General features: G+C 41.8%; 1 protein-coding gene across 1 annotated transcript in view; it reads right to left on the bottom strand.

Annotated features, from left to right (window-relative positions):
* The window catches only part of mrpl11 (mitochondrial ribosomal protein L11), a 45911-nt gene extending 28079 nt beyond the window's left edge, over nucleotides 1-17832 (bottom strand). Inside the window, exons 1-2 of the mRNA XM_069670104.1 lie at nucleotides 17750-17832; nucleotides 4184-4362 (exon numbers count right to left, since the gene is read on the bottom strand). Coding sequence (XP_069526205.1) covers nucleotides 4184-4306 — 123 coding nt within the window. The 5' untranslated portion in view covers nucleotides 4307-4362; nucleotides 17750-17832. The remainder of the gene's footprint in view (nucleotides 1-4183; nucleotides 4363-17749) is intronic.
* Nucleotides 17833-19520: the final 1688 nt, after the last annotated feature.

The raw sequence follows: 19520 nt of genomic DNA, 5'->3' as shown, positions 1-19520 counted from the left end.
AGTTACTGCGCTGAACAATCTTATCTTTCATTTGGAGTCGTGTTGGTGGCAACTTGGTGAATGTAAGTCTGTAAGTTTTTGTTCTCCACCATAGACTGTATAAAAAGATGGACGACACGACAGCTCCCTAAAAGTGAAGCCAAAACATTTCAGGCGCCCCCTGCTGACATGCAGTATAGGTCATAAAGCCCGCCTCCTCCATGTTAACAGATGGGACATGAGTCAAACTATAAAATCAAAATACACGCCTGATACACTTTTCTCAAACATGGTTTCTGTCATTATAGTTAGTTCTTATCATGCTGATTTACGTCCAAGTGTTCATTTTTCTGACAAGTTTATTTTCAATAGGTTATTTGATGCTGTCAAAATGATGATTGACAGCTCTGTTGACAAATTCGGCTCCTGCAGCCAATCAGTTCCAGGTGAGCAGAGCGGAGGACGATCCGCGAGTGGAAACGTCACTAAAACAATCACTACAGTCATTGAAGTTTCCATACCTGTGAACGTTAACCTCAGACCAACACAGAGAAGCTGTTCTGCTGTTAAACACGCAGGCGTGCGGGATCCTTGCTGTTTTTTCGGTAAGTTAAGTGTGTGTTTGGGTTAGCGGAAGTGGCTACAGCCGCTTCACTCGCCGATCTCTACTGCGCAGACTCTGGCTCCGTATGACGTCACCATCGCAGGATGGCAGCGCCTATCACAGGGGCTATTTTGGCATCAATTACGTACAATGGGAGCAGATGGAGACGCGTTGTCCATCTATATATACAGTCATTGGTCTCCACCATCTCCTGAGAAAGATGTCTGGCTCTCCAGCAGTTAAATGTTCTACTTTGTCCATCAGCTAGTTGCTAACCGGTCTGTCTGTAGTTTGGAGCTGAGCAGGTAGAGTACAGTGGTGTTTTAGAGCTCAGCTGCCCTCTGCTGCCTTTAACAATACCCAGAGAGAGTTTAAAGTGAAGCAACACAGCAGAGTTAGAAAACAGAAAACAAACAGAGGATAAAACACCCTGAAGTGTTCTTTAGATCTGAAGAGCTGGGCGAGTTTGTAACTTCAAATCATGTCTGAGTTATGACATAGAATTTGAAAGAATGCGACTTCTTTATTATTGAGATGTGAAAAACTGAGATTTCCAACACTCAATAAATGTGAGTGACAGCTTGTGAGAATGAGGTCACCTGGTTTAAGGGAAGAAGAGTGAGTGTCATCTCCATAACTACCACACAGACATACATCTATAAATGATGCAAAACCTGGAGGGAGAGAAGTTTGGAGTTTAAAAGTGAGGGTGAGGGAAAGGTCAGATCTTAAAGATTCAATTTAGATGGTATAAAACTATGAGGCCGAGGACTTTGTGACAGAGCTGAAACAATAAGTCAAAAAATGAACTACTGATGATCTCTTTATCTGAGTGTTACTGGGTGCTGGGCCCCTGGTCAAGCAAAACAAAGTAATTAGGAGACATCAAGCTGGGGACCACATCATGGAAAATTCACACTTATTCTGATCTTTGATTACTGGAGACAATAATCAGCTGTAGTCTGATGATGATACAGCCTCTGGGAGAAACAGTGAACATGTCGGGCGTGTCCGGTTTAGTCAGCATTTAGCCATAAATGACTTCCAGTAAAGACTTCCTTTTCCGTGCGCTGCATTGTTTAAGATAAGATAAGATAACTTTATTGATCCCCAGAGGGGAAATTCGGGTGTTGCAACAGCACAAAGACAAGCAAGAAGCAAGAAGGCAAGTAGAAATACAAATAGGAATAGATACCATCCAGTTAGCAACTTGAGAAGCGACCGTGCGTTCACATCAAAGGTGAAGTGAATTTCACTCCTTCAGATGTGTCATTTACTTTAATCAACGGGTCTAAAGTTTGTCAGGTCTGTCCTCAAGAGGAGCAGAAAACTACTTTTAAAATTCCTTCCTGATGGGAGCCGGGGTGTCATTACAGTGGATTACGTTCCGCCTGCTTTTGCTCTCCACACGGACTGTTGTTCCTGAATACGCCGCAGCCGGAATATGTGATTGGTCAATATTACTCGACTACAAACAAATCAGAACACGTACTGTCGCATGCATACACAGATTTTGGTTAATCTGGATAATAGATAATAGAGATTATTGAGAAAATTAGGGATGCACGATATTGGATTTTTTGCCGATATTTTACAACTCATTTAGCCGATTACCGATACTGATACCGATACCGATACTGATAATTTTTTCCCACACACCTAATTGCAGAGATCATCAACTCTCTTCTGTATTGGAATTAGCGTACAGTATAATGGTGATACTCTTATCACATTCGTTACAACGGTCGGGGTGACGGGTCTTGAGATGGTTAATCAAGTTTGTAGTGTTGAAAGACTTTGCCTTGGCTCCTCCTCGCATCACCGAAGCTGAGCAGTCATTGCAAACAGCAGTTTTGCGATCTATTTCGGACGCTTTGAAAAACGTCCACACCACGGACATTTTGGCTTCCAACTCTCTCATGCTGCAGGTAGACACACGTGACGTCATCACGCTGCGCGGCGCAGGTCTTCTTCGCACCGGGGACATTGCGCTGAGGTCGGGCATTTAATCGAGTATGCAACAGCCCATTATTTTATCGGTTAATTATTTCGGCGGATATCGGCGTGTTGGCCGATATCCGATAACGTGCCGATAATATCGTGCATCCCTAGAGAAAATAATCCGTAAAGAAGCTATAGAAGAGAATCTTTGTGAATTGAAGCCCAAATATTTGAGTTGAAAAGGATAAAAGAAGAATTTAGAGCAACATGGAAACAGTAAAAACAATAAAGTGGATAAATGTGTTTAAAAAGACTTCTCACTGGACTTCACACTAAATCTAAGTCCGAGTCTGGCAGCGAGTTCAGGTTTGCAGTGATGAACTGATTTTGTGTTATAGTTTATGTTGTGCAGCTGGTGACAGCAGAGTACATCATTTTGAACCGAACCATAAAGTACGGCACCGTTACCATCGGTGTCAGATAAGAGCAATGTTATTTTCACATCATTTACCTCCTCTCTGACAGCCCAACATTTACTTTTTCTTCATACCATTAATCACGCGTTGCTCTTTTCTGCCAACTTTTGTTCACTTTTTCATTCCCCACACGAATGTCGTCATTAAGTCCCGGAGATGGATTAACTGTGAGAATTGATCTCGTTTCCAGGCGCCCAACAGCATCCAAGGTTGATGAGCGCCGTCCATTAAAGGGGCTAACTGGATCTCATTTGTATGTAGAGAACGAGCCGTACGGCTGCTTTCATTTAATCTCGCAAAGGACAATCAAACTTAAATAGCTGAATGACCATTAAAGCAGGAGCAGATTGCGCCTTTATGGTGTCAAATAAAACACAAATTTAACAAGAAAGAATTAAAACAATACACCTGTGTGATCAGAAACAAGGTCGAGGTAAATGAGCAGAGCATTAGCTTTGAACAGTTCAGTTACAGAGCGATGATTTTGTTTACAGCGAAGGATAATTCAGCCTCAGTTATTTTTAACCGCTAACTCCAAGGCGCTTTAGTTCATCGCTCACTGCTCCAAGACTGCTGACTTTTTTTTATGATTGTAGCAGCCGATACCTGCACTTTCCTCCTCTGTATTGGCGTCTGCGGTGAAAAGTAGAGTGGTTTTTTTGAGCAATAAAAACAAGACACAACCTCAGCTGTCTCCCCGGAGCGATTGAAGCGAGAGAGAAGTAAACAAGAATTTAAGACAAAACCTTCACAGGTTCAATCCCATTTCATCAAGTGGCTTGTAAAGACTGAGGCTAATGTATGTGGACAGCTGCGGTGGATGGAGGTGTCCGTGTTTTTGGCCCGGAAACTGTGAGAAAACAGTTGCAGACGGAGGCAGAGTGTGGCAGCCACCTGCACAATGGAGCTGTGCGAGTGGAATAAGAATGGGAATATGAAAAGGGCTGTGAGTGGAAGCGGAGGTGGAGGTGGGGATGCACGCAGAGGTGAATGAGAGGGAGAGAGTCAACGATGTGATTGGCAAAGAGAAAATAGGAAAGGATCAGGTTGTCTCGTAGTTAATGAGAGCTGTGAGCAGAAGGTCAGTTGATAAAAAGAAGCCCTGCTCCTGCAATTAAGTTAACACGTCTGATTACTGGCAGAGAACAGATGGAACCAGAAGAGCAATCGTGAGTAATTTTACCTGTCCCAGGATCGGGCCGAGAGGGGGGCCGGGGGCCGCTTGTCCTGACCTCACTATAGCCCGGATTACATTGCCGGCATCCAATTTCTTCACGGCCTTGGCTGCCTTAGAGATCTTTGACATCCTGCTCGGTCTGGAAATCCTCAAATCTGCCTCCAAGTCAACTGAGAATCCATCCACTGAAAACACAGAAGAAAAACAAATTAGTGTTTCAAGAAAAACACAACTGCAACAAATCACTTACACGCCGGCCTCATTAAAACATCATACACTCAAATCAATACCGATACCCTCAGGTGAAAACTCGTGCAGTTCCATTCTGCAACGGGCGAGTAATTAAAAAAATCTTTGCCTTCGATCGGCTCAGCGAGAGCCACTTATCCTGGAGCAGTTTGCAGTGTGGATCAGCAGCAGCAGCCTGGTGAGATAGTCGTCATGTTGAGGATCCTGGGAACTGGCAGGTTTTTAAACTTCTCTGGGAAAAAATCATGGCGTGCATGCCAAAACACCTCCACCGTCTCACCTCTGTTCTAGATCTGTCACAGCTGAACTCCCCGAGCTGCATCAGAGCTTCCTCTGCATCAGTAGAGGTCAAGTGTCAAGGTCGAAGGATGGCTGAGTAACAAAGCTAATACATGGAGGAGAGGTGGGAGTGTCCTCCCTGATATGAACGCAAAGAGGGGTCGACGTTTTCACTCAACCTTAAAAAGCTTTTGCCAAATTAAGGAGTCAATTAGCGGAGTGTTGAGAATGGCCAGCACTCCTGGCCTTTCTCTGGGGAGGAGGAACACATAAAAGCAGGCCTATAATCCTCCGCTGGAATAAAAGTGATACTGACACAGCTGTGAGGGAAAAAAAGGGGCAAAAAAAGATCAATTACTGGAGCCGGGGGACAAATACAAGTTTTAAGGTTGAGCCTTGATTCAGGGGAACCCTGCATTCAATAAAAATAAGTACTTTGGGGGAGAGAAGAGGTCCAGCAATGATTCATTGTAGGCAACAGAGGGTATCCAATTAGATCAACAGACGAGACACAAGCAAAGAGATATATGGGACCTCCTGCTGCTTTAGAGCAACAAACCGGAGAAACTGCTCCCGAGAAAAGTTGTGATTCTATCTGGACTGCTGATTATCCAGCAGCCGTTAAAGTGCAACCACCATGAGGCAATATTTGTAAGGGCATTAAGGTGATACGCATGCTGCAGAGAGAGTCCCAAATAGAATCCATTTAGTTTGAATTCCCTCAATAGCAGTCTTTACAATGTAACTCACACACACACACTGCTACTTTCAGAGGTCAATTTCACGCTACTCACCTAATGTGCTCAGCCAATTCATTGCAGAAAAATCAGGTTGCACTTCAGATCAATTTTGGAGCCGGTTAGAAAATGCAGAAACCGCTACGTATTAAATGTGAAGTGAGAAAACCCCTCTTCTTCTCTTATCAAGGAACAGCAGAGAAGCTCATGAATCCTTAACAGGCACGCTGCAGGAAAAAATAACTAAAACAGCAGTTTCAGGAGGAAATGAGCTACCAAAAACATCCAGCGACAGACTGACATACTGTACGTCCGGAGAGACGAGGCTTAACTTGATTTTTGCGACTGCGAGAGAAAAAACAATTAGAGGGGGCATCAAATGTTGGGTTTAATTCCAATTTGGGGCAAAGGGAATAACGCCTGTGAGAGTGGGGAAATGACAACGTCATGCTTTAATGCACCGCAACTTCAATCTCTGCTGGAGTATGAATAATAAAACCGTAGTTCCCGTGCAAAATGAAATCACTCGTCACAAGGCCAAGCAGTTAACGCTGAAGAAGAATTGACCTACATAAGGAATCACAACGGCACTGACAGTATGTTCCACACAGCTGAATTTACATTAGATTCAAGGAATAAAGCCGCCCTGACTGTGCAGCGGCAGGAAAACGTGGTTCAAAGCCGTACAATAAGCCTCAACCAGGGCTGGCTTAATGTATGGCTGTGCATTATCAAATCAAAGTGGCAGTAATTTGAGAGGAACAGACGCAATTTTGAGCTTCTCTTTAGGCGGGATATTACATTCATATGGCAATTACTGGCAACAACGTCGCCGATAACAAGGAGTACACAGAAAGAGCAATTTGTTCAGCCTGTGTAGCACTTCCTTTAAACGTGCTTGATAAATGACATGCCACAAAGCCAGCATTTAAATTACCCACCAATAAAGGACGCCGAGGTGAGCTTTAATGGAGCAAAAAAAAGCATGAATGTTAAACCGTTCTGCAAATTCTCCAATTTACTGTCACAACGTGAGACCTGTTCCTGAGCTTTTGAAGATGCATGCTTTTCCCGTTCTTGCCGATATTCTTGTAGAAAACGGCATAGAGTCTGGCAAATAAGGAATTCTTCGGAAGGGACCAAATATATAGGTGAAAAATTACATTAGGGTTTGGATACAGGCAGCCTGAACCGATGTAGTGAAGTAGTAGTGAAGACCTTTCGTGGATCCATTGATTTAGCCTTGATATGATGATGCAAATGCACCCAGATGGCTGCTTACTTTAACAAAGAATAACTTTATTAAAGGATATGCACCCCTGTTATATCACTGTCTGCTCAGCTGCAATCTCGGATTTCATCGGCTATAGTCTGAGACGATATAGCCTCTGGGGACACGTGCCGGGCGGTAAGCGATAATCGACTTCCCATCAAGACTTCATTTTCCGCGTGCTGCACTGTTACAGAAAGAGAGCCCGTTTTCTTGAGATTTAGTTGTTATTAACAGGTCTTACCGTTGCTGAATAACAACATCATGATGCAGATTTGTAAGTAGTAAAAATTCAAGCTTTGTCAGGACGGTCCTCAAGAGGAGAAGAAAACTTTTATGCTTGTTTGTTGAACGGAGGTCTGATCGATCTGATGCATTCGAGGAAGTCGGGAAATCTGAACGCTGAATGGCTGTGGTGACAGCGTCAAGGGAATTCATGTCAGGTTAAATTTGAGCTCTATAACGGATTGTTAGCTGAACTTACATGCAGATGTCTGTTTATAGAGATTAATAAGAAGCTAAATCGTCGTCAGATCGCGCTGATTGGAGATTATTAATTACGGCGGATTACGTTCCGCCTGCTTATGTTCTCCTCACGGACTGTTTTCCCTGCATGCGCCGCAGCCTGCTGATACATGATTGGTCAATATTACTCGGACTACAAGCATAGTACAAACAGAACACTTGCCTCCCCGGAAATCCCTGCTAATAGACATTAGCTCAGCTGTGATGATAAATGTGCAGCAGACAGTGCTGAGAGTATTGTAAACAAGGAAGTTGGAGGATGCTTCGCTGAACAAATAGAGGGTTTAAGCATTTCTTAATCATCCTAAGCATCTGAATTAGACGTTCTGTAAAACAAATAGTAACAATATCAGCACTGGCGAAAACATCTACAAGATATCTGTGATGGACCCATACCTGGCCCACTACATCAGCTGGGTTTTAGTTTGGCATCAGGTCCCTGATTATCGACCCGTGTAGGCTTTGACAACCAAAATCCAAACTCTGTAAATCTAAACCCTTTCTGGGCCTCTCCAACAGAAAAACGTGGATATTTTTAAGCACTCCTTCTGCCGCCTGTCAGACAAACTACTTGGGATGGAAACACAGTATCTTTGACGGAAGTAAACATGTCAATAAAAGTGAGCACACGGGAGAGAAGCCGGAGAGAAATTCCCACCTGTCATTAAAGTGTGCAGGTCTACCAGATAATCTGAAATTACACTCCCCGTGTGAAAAACTCATTACAGTTGTTTTTATCACCTTTTCATTAAGTGTCTGAAATGTTCACAGAACAGGAGCAGCTTCTGTGTTGGTTCCAGCCTAATTAAAAGTGACTGCACTTCAAGGATACAGCTGACTTTGATTAAAGAAATTAATCAGTTTGCTATTAAAAATGTGCGTTTAATTGCACTGGTGAAGCCCAGCGCTGTTTGTTGTTTAGGCTATTAGGCTCTCTTTAGTCTTCATTAAGGAGATGAGCCAAACTGTAGTCAACAACCATGAATCCTCTGAATGTGTTTTTATATACTAGTCAAGGTTACACTTATTGATTATCTATATAATTACATTCTTAAAATATCGTCTTTAAAGGTAGTTGTACTTTGAAAGTCCCAGCCCTTCTACGATATAAATGATAGTGACGTCGTATCAGCCTGGAGAAAACCTCTCTTCTCTCCTCCTCATCTCTTTTTAATGCAGTGTGATGAAATAAAAGCTGAATACTAATTGATTTCTCAGTGGGATCAGCGTTGTACCTGCAACAACACAGAATCAAGTCTGGTTCAATAACCTTTGTTACACTGTATCTGCCTCCTCATCTTCATATCTCTGCTCAATAAATTAGAAGTGAACGAGTGGAGAGAATGAAATCAAATATTTTCTAATAACACGGATCCGGTGTTGCGTGAAATACAGAATCGGAGATTATTATCTTATCAGAGGAACACTCAGACAAAGATTCAGTGCAGTGTTAACGTCGATCAGAGCTCCTTTATGTTTCTCTACGCATATTCCCCACGTCCACCTTAAACAACCTTTGTAGCCGAGTGGGGACTCATGGAGCTATAGAATTACAGACCAAGGTTTAATGCCAACATGGGCACCTTTTCCTTTAGGTTATGTGGTTCAGAATTACAAACAGAAGATAGAGTATGCTCATGGGAAACTTGGATGTAAGCATAGACTGTATAAAAAGATGGACGACATGACAGCTCCCTCAAAGTGAAGCCAAACCCTCTCTATCGCCCCCTGCTGACTGGCTGCAGTATAGGTCATAAAGCACGCCTCCTCCATGTTAACAGTTGGGACATGAGTCAGACTATAAAATCAAAATACACGTCAAATACATTTTTCTCAAACATGGTTTCTGTCATTAAAGTTAGTAAATATTATGCTGATTTACGTCCAAGTGTTAATTTCTCGGACAAGTTTATTTTTAATTAGTTATTTGATGCTGATGATTGACAGCTCTGTTGACAAATACGGCTCCTGCAGCCGATCTGTTCCGGATTAGCAGAGTAGAGGAGACGTAACTAAAACAATAACTACAGTCATTGAAGTTTCCATACCTGTGAGCGTTAACCTCAGACCAACACAAGAAGCTGCTCTGCTGTTAAACATGCTGATGTGCAGGATCCTTGCTGTTATTTCGGTAAGTTAAGTGTGTGTGTGTTTTGGTTAGCGGAAGTGGCAACAAGCTGCTACACCCACCGATCTCTACTGCGCAGCTCTGGCCCCCCAATGACGTCTCCATTGCTAGATGGCAGCGCCTCTCACGGGGGCTGTTTTGGCATCACTTTGGTAGAATGAGAGCAGATGGAGACACGTCGTCCATCTATACAGTCATTGGATGTAAGCTTATCACTCCTGTTTTAACTATTATGTAAGAATCATTCCAGCCACAAGTCTCAAAGGATGGCGATGTTGGTTTTCTGGTCAGTCTGTTCACCTCTGTGGTCTAGACTGAAACATATACACACCTGTGGGGTTGTCACTTTCTGGCACAGGCGGCCACGGTGCCCAGAGGATGAATCCTTAATACTTTGGTGATCCCCAGACTTTTCCACTAGCACATCCATTCCCAAACTTAAAAAGTGCTGCAGTCCTCCCAAAACTTCAACACACAACTCTGATCAACACTTGAGACCGAGATGAAGTATTTCACAATATGTTTATATCATAAGGAGGAAAAATTTATGTATAAGTGGCCCTAAGGCGCAAAAAAAAATCCATCCACCTGAAGATTTTTAATCAAGAAACTAATTGCAAAAAGTAAATTGTGAAATTGAAAACTAAAAACTTTTCACCGTCTTGTATAAATAACCCTCACAGGCAACCGTGTACCTGCAGTTCATTAAGGGCCCACCTGGGGACCACAGCCACACTTTGGGAAACCCTGATCGAGCACAACATGAAGGGGTGTAACGACAATACATAGATTTGGATCAATTTATTTATTCATACTGATCAATGATCCAATATCATCAATAGAGGTGCAACGATTAGTCGACAAAATCGATGACAAAATGAGTTGCCTGTGAATTTAATCATCGCTAATAGTTAGTTACGTCATCACGTGTGTTTCTCATGCTGTGCAGAGCTAAGTTTGAGGTGAGCCATCGCACATCCTTAACATCTCTGCTGAGAGCTGCCCACGCAAAACAGCAACCAGGAAGCGACAGGTACATAAAACATAGCAGAATGGCGGTGGCCGATGCAACAACATCGCTCCCTGAAACTTGTAAAGTCTGGGAGCTTTTCACTCGCAAAGAAAATGATCTACCGTTTGTAAAGCTGACCTTGCTTATCACGGGAGCACATCGGTAATAGGCAAGCATTTGAAGAGAAGGCACTTGGACTTGTGTACTTGACTTATTTTTTATACCAGCACTTTGTCTGTCCGTGGAAAAGAAACTTGATACGATAGCTAAATAAGAGCCTTTAAGTAATTGTGCAACACTTTATCCCACTAGTGTACTAATGGTTTCAATAATCACTGACCAGTCGTTAGCTGCAGATCTAACTATCAATGCATTGATTAAAGTTGATCTATATAAACATTTGATGCTTTTATTGTAAAATTCTCATGGCTCGTATCCAGGTTAGGTCAAGTCACACTTCCTGTTCATTTTGTCTCATTTAGATTTTAAGCCCTCCCGAGTTGAATCATATCAAAATGAAGTCGTGGCTCGGTGATAACAGATATTTTATTGTTGTCCAAAGAATCAATCACATATTTTGATGATTCCACTCTGTGGAAATGTTTTCTAAAGACATTCATGTTGCCAAGAGGATGAACCCCGATGATTCTGAGGATCTTAATGCAGCTCCACAACTACATCAAACCTTTTTTGTACATTCATGACAGACTGTTCTTTTTACTGACTTTTCACTCTAACCAGAACAGCTCTCCTCTCTTTGCTCCATTTACTCACTACTACTCCTTCTACTGATGTTGAAATAACACTGTATTTACAACTTCTCTGATAGCACCCAGCTCTAAAAAGAATTATCTAAGATGATATAATAAATGCACACAGGGAAGCTTCTCTCCCAGGTTATGATGAAAAGTGTGATCCATTACCTGATACACACTTTCTGTCCTAAAAGTCTAATTTTCTGATGGTCTGATAAGAAGTGAAGGATTCTTATTCCAGCCTCATCAGTCGGCCTTAACAGTAAAACCTCATTCTGTTTCCATCTCTTTACACAGATAAAACCTGTCAGAGCTCTTTCCAAACAGAGACTGTGATTAGCATGCTTTGAAAATTACAAGGAAAGGGACTCGGTTCATTCTTATCTCCCAGCGACGCTAAACCCACCTCTGACAGTTGGTTTCATCCAAGCCTTAGTGTGGCGGTCCATCTAGTGGCGGCATCCACCTTTACATTTGATGTCAGACATAAAGCTGAGAGATTACTACACAATAAGGCAGAGGTACACTTCAGTCACGTGTGTGTGATGGCCTTTGGCACCACTCCACGACTCTGCAAATGAACAAATTTAAGATAAACAGAAGAAGGGCCCTGGGGACTCGCCGGGACCCTGGATGCTAATAGAAAAACAGCACAAGCATATTAAAATTATAATAGCTTTTTCTTTTTTCTGCCCGTCTTTGCAGAAAAGTTTGAATAACATTAGAGACACAATAAATGACTGGTGTCCTTGAATACGTAAGATGACAAAATGTGTGTTAACAGCAGAATAAACAGCCAGCAGGGAGCTTCACTGGCAGCAGGGAATTCTGGGATGCCGCGTTTGTTTAGATGGCACCGCATTATGAATCAGGAGCTGCAGATTAACTGTAATCGATGAGCCTAATGCAAAGACCAAACCGAACAAATGTAGCGCGCTGTGATCATTAGGTGAGCCCCGTGAGACGCTCTGGATGAGATTAAGAGATGACTTCAGATATAAACTTATAGAGAGCCAGTCATATGCCAACGCTGTTCCACTACATTAGTATTCATCCCATCAAACTCCGGCCCTGGAGCTATTGATCGCTGAATGCCAAGTCCTAAAGGCCAGTCAAATAAAAAGAAGTGCAGAAGAGTCTGAATGATCCCGCAAGACTGAAAGAAGGGGATCCGGCGTGACCTGATTTAACCGACATGTGAACCCGCAGGTCTCATCTCTGCCAGCTCTCAGCTAATCTGTGCATTGCAGATACAAACAACTCATCATTTCCGCACTTTGAGCAAGAAATTAATTTTTCATTAAATAGTGCGGCATAACGGCAGATCTAATTAGCTTTAAACTGCTAAATAAGCAGCAAGAAGGAAGAACGGCTTCATATCAAATTTCAGCGTGCAATTATCTCAGAAAATTACATTTGGCTGAAGGTAAAAACCCGCTTTATGATCCAGTCTCACATTCAGCTGATATTCAGACACAGATTTCATTCCAGCCATTATCAAAACCGGAGGGAGGACGTTCCAGTGTCAGCGTGTTTTACAACCTAACATCACGTGCTTAACACTCAGATGAACTCTGGCTGCCAGTGTTGTTCTCTTATATGTCCTTATAGCAGATCTGAGTTTTAACATAAACCTATAAACATAAAGAAGCTTTTTTCAATCCTGTTTTCTGAAAAATTGTGACAGAAATATGTGATGAACAGGACATTTAAATAAAATATTCATCCTGTCAGGGTGTCAGACCAGGACAAAACACACACTGGGTGCTGGTGAAGCTCAGTTGGTGAAGCAGGCGTCCAGGTACGGAGGCCATATGCTGCGTTCAAGACAACTCGGAAGTCGAGTTTTTCGACCTTCGACTAGAAAAATGACACCATTCAAAGTCGGAGTTCCTACTTGTGAACTCGGAGCAGATTCATCTTCCCCGACTTCACGAGAATCAGATGTCTGACGTCACACAACAATGGCCGCACCCACAGAGAGGCTGCTATTAACGAACTGAAAAGCAACGTAATACTGTATATTTGGCTGCATGTAATTGAAATAACTACTATCATACAGTACCACATGTTCTGCATGAAAATGTTATAAGAAATGTCGCTAATGCAATAAGGCAGCTGGTTACTTTAAATAATCTCTGAAAGAAAGAAACGTCAGCTCGTCACGGTCGGCGTCGTGCACCTGGAATGCTCTCAGGTTGGAAGTCAGAAATTTCTACTGGGAATCTCTCGAGTTCCTGTGAGTTCGTCTCGAGTTCCCAGTTGTCTGGAACTCAACAATAGTCCTCGACGCAGTGATTGGGGTTCATTAGGTGCATGTCATCCCCCCACTCTCTCTACTCCACATATTTCCTGTCTCCCTTCAGCTGTCTTATAAATAAAGACAAAAGCCACAAAAATACACACACAAAAATACCCACTTACTACTATTTACTTCTATCACCTCCATAAACCTGCAACTGATGGACTCATTGATAAACAAACCTTTTACTTCAGCTCTCATTTAAAGCAGCAGGATTTGTGCTAGACTTAGGTGTATCAGTTGTATCACTGAGGGTGCAGATTGCACCAAACTGAAAAGCAAATAAGAAGCAAACTGAAGAATATTTTTTCCATTTCTGTCAATAATTGTGCCAAGAGATCTCACACGCTGGACCTCTGTGAGGATGGAAAAATGTTTTCACAGAACTACAAGTTCTGTTTCTCAGCCCACACCATCATGGTACAATGTCTGAATTCAGTCTTTACAAACACAGCTGTGACCTCTGTTCTTGGTGAGTAACAGAACATAACCGTTACTAACGTCTGTGCAAAAAAGGGTGGAAAATAACTTGAAAGACTCCATCAGCCACTGACAGATAAATGTTCAAATTCACCAGCACAAGCTAAATGCTAAATCCACTTCTGTCAGACATCCAACAGCCACCTCCACGTTTGACCACGTTTGACTGATGGCTTGGGCTGATTTCCCACCCTGGTCCACATGCTTGTGTACTTTATGTGTAGACTGTTTTCCAGTGAAGCGAAAATATAAATAGCACAGTGCACAGAAGATATTCTTAAACATTAGAGTGCTTCCACCAGGTTGGAGAAGGAGTTTTAAAAGGCAGCCGCACAAAAAGCCAGGTCCATATAGAAACTGGTTTCCTGCTGAGGCCTTGACTTCAACCTGTCCGAACCCTCAGGTGTGAACTCCAAGTGTAAGTGTAAACCGCTCAGGCCTGATCAACAAACATAAATGCTCTGGTGGCTAAAAGGGATCAAATCCCTGCAGCAGAGGTTCCTACAATCACAAAGCCTCCACAGAAGAGTGATGGCTGTTTCTATAAAACATTAATCCCCACGCGTTTCAAAGGAATCTTTCTACAGCGATCAAACACTGAATGTGTGCTGTGGTTTCTATGTCCATATGCTGGCTGCCGCACACTGTATTACATCAGTTCACTTGTCACGGTGCGAGAAAAAGACAGTTAATGAGCACGGCAGCTGTCCTCTGTGCACTTTAAATGCTGCTGGGTGAAAAGTTGACTACTGAAGCAGCACATGCCCATCACAGCAGCCGCGCTTCAAACCAGGAACTTTTCCGTGAATAGTGATGACTCCCAGTCAAAAACTCCCCGCATGTATAATCTACGCTCGTCTGTATTCAAATCCCAGAGAGGCCGTTTTCTTTACTGGCTCCCCAGAATTACATTTCCCTCTCTCCATCACGTTTGAGTGATAACACAGAGAGTGTTACAAAGTGCCTATGCTCCGAATAAATCTGAAACAGCAACAACGAAGCGTCAGCGGCAGAGATTGATACTTGAGAAATATGAAAGGGAAGCCAGAGGATGATGAGAACTTAGTGCTGTTTCTCTTTTTTATTGGCAGAATTTATCGTGTTTTTGTGGCTGTAAAGCTGTGTTGTTTCTAGTATCTGAGCATAACACACATTAAAAGCATGATAAAGTGTGTCAAGAAGCAGACTCAAGTTGAATTAGAGGCTCGATTGTAACTTTTATGTCCTGATTTACAACAGTGTGTTAACTTTTAAGTCTGGGGCCATGATAAATACGGCCTGGATGTTCAAAAAGAACCCAAATGACTTTTTTTTTTTTTATTGCTCAGAACATCATCAGATTGTTTATGTTGTTGATGATATTCAGCAACAACACGTCAACAAGCAGAGCGAGGAGAGAAGCGGTGACAGATATAGATGATTAAACACAGAGCAGGAGCGCCACAGCCATCTCCAGGCAACATGTGAATGCACAAGGCTCTGACATTATAAAAGCCAGCCTCCAGAATTACAGCCCAGAAACTGCAAGCCAAGTGTGACTGCAGCCAGAATGAGACAGTAAACGCTCTGAACTCAGAGGACCCCCCCCCCCCCCCTCCCCTCTGGGTGTGAGCTGCTGCTGCAGCAGCTGGACCTCATGTCACAATATTGGGGAAGAATGATTGAAATGGAACAGTGTGGGGAGGTTGGAGACACACACCTAAACTGACAGGCATCAAACCTAAAGGACTGCAGCTACAAGGAACCTTGATGAAGCTAAATGTGCTTTCAGGAGATGACTCAGCCTTTTTAAACACTCTGACGTCTTCTGCCTCTGATGGTTTTTAAATGTTTAAACTGTACAAGCAGTTAGAGCAACCAGTGGTTTGTGTTAGGACCTCTGGTGGAAGCAAAAATAACATAAATTAGAACAACAACTAAACAAAAACCAGAGCTACACAAGATCACGTCTGTTGTTCGGACTGTTCTCTTATCTTTGATTGCAAATTCTGCAACTTAACACACAACTCATAAACAAAAACACCCTGGTCCCAAGCAGAAACACAGCAAAGGCGAGAAATCTTAACCACTGTTCTGCAGAGGTTTTGGTTTGTTCAAGGGTAACATGTATTGTCCTTATGAGCCTTTTGAACCTGCAACAAAGAGTTTTTGACTGATTTAAAACAGTTTAATACTGTTACAAGTGTTTGACAGCATGCACATTGAAAGAGCCTTTGTTTACATTTTCCTCTTCACAGTAAGTGGTAGGTTAACCAGTTAAAAGGAAGTAGGAGGAATACATGTACAAGACAAGATCAGCAAAGATACAAGACGTACTGCTTTGTCCACAGGGGCTGGGACAACATCGACACAAAGTTAAAGTTCCTCATTGCCGCTTTAGGTACACGAGAACAAACAAGTTGTGCGGCAGAAACAAACCCTGCAACGCCATTTTTATAGGTCCTCTCTTCCCTCTTTGGATTGTTAGATGAAACTAAACCTGTGTAGTCTTCACTGGACAGCTTCTCCCATGATCAGGTGGAAAAAGTAAAGTGAAACCTTTTTCACAGCAGATATTTTGACTCATCAAACACAGATGTAACCATTAATCCTTCACTGCATTGAATTAATGCAGGAACAAAGCCATTGTTCATATCACTAGCACCATCTGTGCTGTCACTGCTATGAAAAATGCCTGGTGTGGAAAAATGTCTGTGAATCTGATTAAGAAACAAATGTTTTTTAAAGCTAGAAAGATTCAGGACAGTGAAGTAAAATGGTAAAGCATGAGACAAGAGGGAAAGGAAAGAAGATGCTGTTCATCGAGCGAATACATCAATCAAACCTAAAACGGAGAGCTTTTTCTTTTGGCAAAGGCAGAGGCTGCTTTAATCTTGTTTTTCAATGCCAAAGCCTGCTTCATTATAACAATGACAAGAGTTGACAGAGCAATAATGAAAGTAAAGGGTCCTTGGTAATGTTTACTAAAAGTTATCCCTAAATTTTTAAGAGATCGGCTTCTTCAAGGCTGTTTCGACGTGCTTTGATCAGATCAGACTGACAAGGCCTGGCATCATTAGCAAAAACAACACTGCTGAGTTTGATTCAAATATAGCTAAATCCTGATTTTTGCATAAATTTACACAACATGTTTCTTAAATTGAGACTCAACATTGTCACAAATAATCATACAGGGTTCAATCACACTGACATGCATGTTTGAAAGAATAGGTTTGCAGGGAATAAACTTCCATTACAGAAACCACTGACAAATATGAACACAAAGGTGTCGTTCATATCCTTGATGATGGTATTTGTATAAATCACAATTTACCTTCTTAGGTTACTAGTTTCGCTGTTAGTGTTATCAAAAGGTAAAATAAAAAGCAATCGGTTAACAAAGCACAAATAGCCACGAACCACTGATTTAGAGCCTTCATCCGTTTTGACCCACCAACACAGACAGACTGAAAACACTTCAGCTCATTGACCTTAACAAGCAAACTGTCTGAACAACAAATATGCATTGTATTAGCTTGTGTTAGTCTCTTTGTAGTGAGAGCTTGCGTGGGAAACCGTTCAATTCGTCAAATCCCACAAAGAAGAACAATGTAAAGATTGAAACAACGTGTAAAAAACAATATAAAACCCACCAAAAACGAAAATGTCATACGTGATAAGCAACACAGCTGCAGCATTTTGTGTCCACAGGCACACTGAACAGTAAGAAGCTACACACACATCGTCTGCTTTAACACTCCGCGTATCACAACAATCAGCTTAAAACCTTCATAGCATGTCGAAGAGGACCGTGTTGAAATGTAAAGAAACGTTATAAACCTTAGCGGTAACATACCTGTCACTTGCCCTGTACCTTCACGCCGTTAGCAGCATCCTTCAGGGCGCAGACATCTTGGATTACTGAACACGGCAGGCTGGTGGTTGCTGTTGATCAGAGAGCTGCCCCCTGCTGGTGTGGAGGAGCAGATGCAGCTCCGGGAAGGAAACTATTATGAGCTTGCCCAAGGACACTGCAGCAGTGAAAATAGCTTTGTACATCTTTTCTTTCCTCTGAGCATTAAGGACACAGGCTTGTGTTGATTCATAGGTTTCAGAACATTCTGTTACAAATGCAACCACTGCACAACCGCAGCAGCTTGACTCCTAATGTTTCATTCGCCTTCCTGTCAGAACTGTAACCAAATAGAGAGGCTGCTATATTGATGTTTTTTACGCGTTAAGTTAGTTTTCTAGTATCAGCTACAAAGCTAACCATGTTAGCCGTTACCATAAGTCATTGGCCGTTACACTAGCTAGCTGCCTGAGGCTAACGTTGCTTACATTCTAAGTAAGCTAAATAACAGATAACTGTTTAATGGGTAGCATGCTATGTTTACCACATCAATCACAGTGGTATTTCCTATAATGTCTTAATTTTTAGTTTTCCACCCTTTGCTCTGTCCTGACTCATTAGAGATTATTTAAAATGTCATGTTTTAATCAATTTTTCTTCTAACTTATGTAATAGCTACATTTTAACAAAAGGCCTAAATTTTTTTTCTCGTTGTTTTTCAGTAACGTGACTAACTGGAAACATTTGTTAATCTTTGAAGACATTGGATACACTAATCAACAAACTTTGGTTTCCAACGTCCACTGATGTGATAAAGGGTCAGAGAATAGCTAGATTCTCGGATGTAACCTGTGATGTTAGAAAATACACCAGGATAGATTTTACATGGACCATGTGGTGAACTTGTTTTCTAAGCTGTTTAAAGTTTAAGACACTAAAGAGACACCTTTACACTAAAACTCTGGTCTGACCCATAATGACTCCTCCACAGTGAATGCGTAAGGACTGAACCAGTGGTGGGACTAGCACAGTTAAGGTCATCAAATGACAGACTAAATAGTGACCTGTATGTTAATAACCATCAAGAGTTTGTCACTTAAAATTCATGTTAACAAGTCATCACCTCGTGTTGCTAATAGGATCAAATAAGCTTTTACCTGTTTTGTTCAGTGAATTAAAGTCTTTGGTTAAGTGTGATGTCGTTACCTGGCTCCAGGGAACTTCAGTGAAAAATAAATGAATTCATATCGTTATGCTGCCAGATAATCTCCCCCTGTGACCTGGACCAGAATAATCTGGCAATTAATTTTGGTACACTTCCATAATGAAAATGTGCGAGCATCAGAGACAGCACTTTCATGAAAGTTAGAGAAAAAAGGCCAAAGTTGTTGGATAAATTGTTTTCTGCTGACCAGCAAAGCGTTTCAGGAAAGATAGACGCTTACATTTTTCTCCAAATTTAGTTGACTGTGGCTTAATTCAGTTGAAAAATGTGGAAGTGTTTGCATATTACCAATACATTTTGGTGTTTTTATTAAAGTAATTATCCTAATAGGTCTTACATTTAACCTTTGAGGACTTCCCTTGGAGAATTAACTTGTAGCCTTTACTCCAATATTGCATCAAAACAAAAAAAAGCTGCTGGTTTCAGCAACTCATTTACATATATTTACCGCAATAACTACAATATTTATCCTTTGCAGAGTCCAAATCCACTTAAGAAGTTAAAGCCAGAATTATAACTGAAAAGTTTTTCAGTAAAATATTTTATTTT

This window comes from Semicossyphus pulcher, unplaced genomic scaffold (assembly GCF_022749685.1).
Source record: "Semicossyphus pulcher isolate SPU_LCO1_2020_fin unplaced genomic scaffold, fSemPul1.0.p SCAF_2, whole genome shotgun sequence".
NCBI lineage: Eukaryota > Metazoa > Chordata > Actinopteri > Labriformes > Labridae > Semicossyphus > Semicossyphus pulcher.
This window is presented reverse-complemented; position numbering and strand designations above follow the sequence as displayed.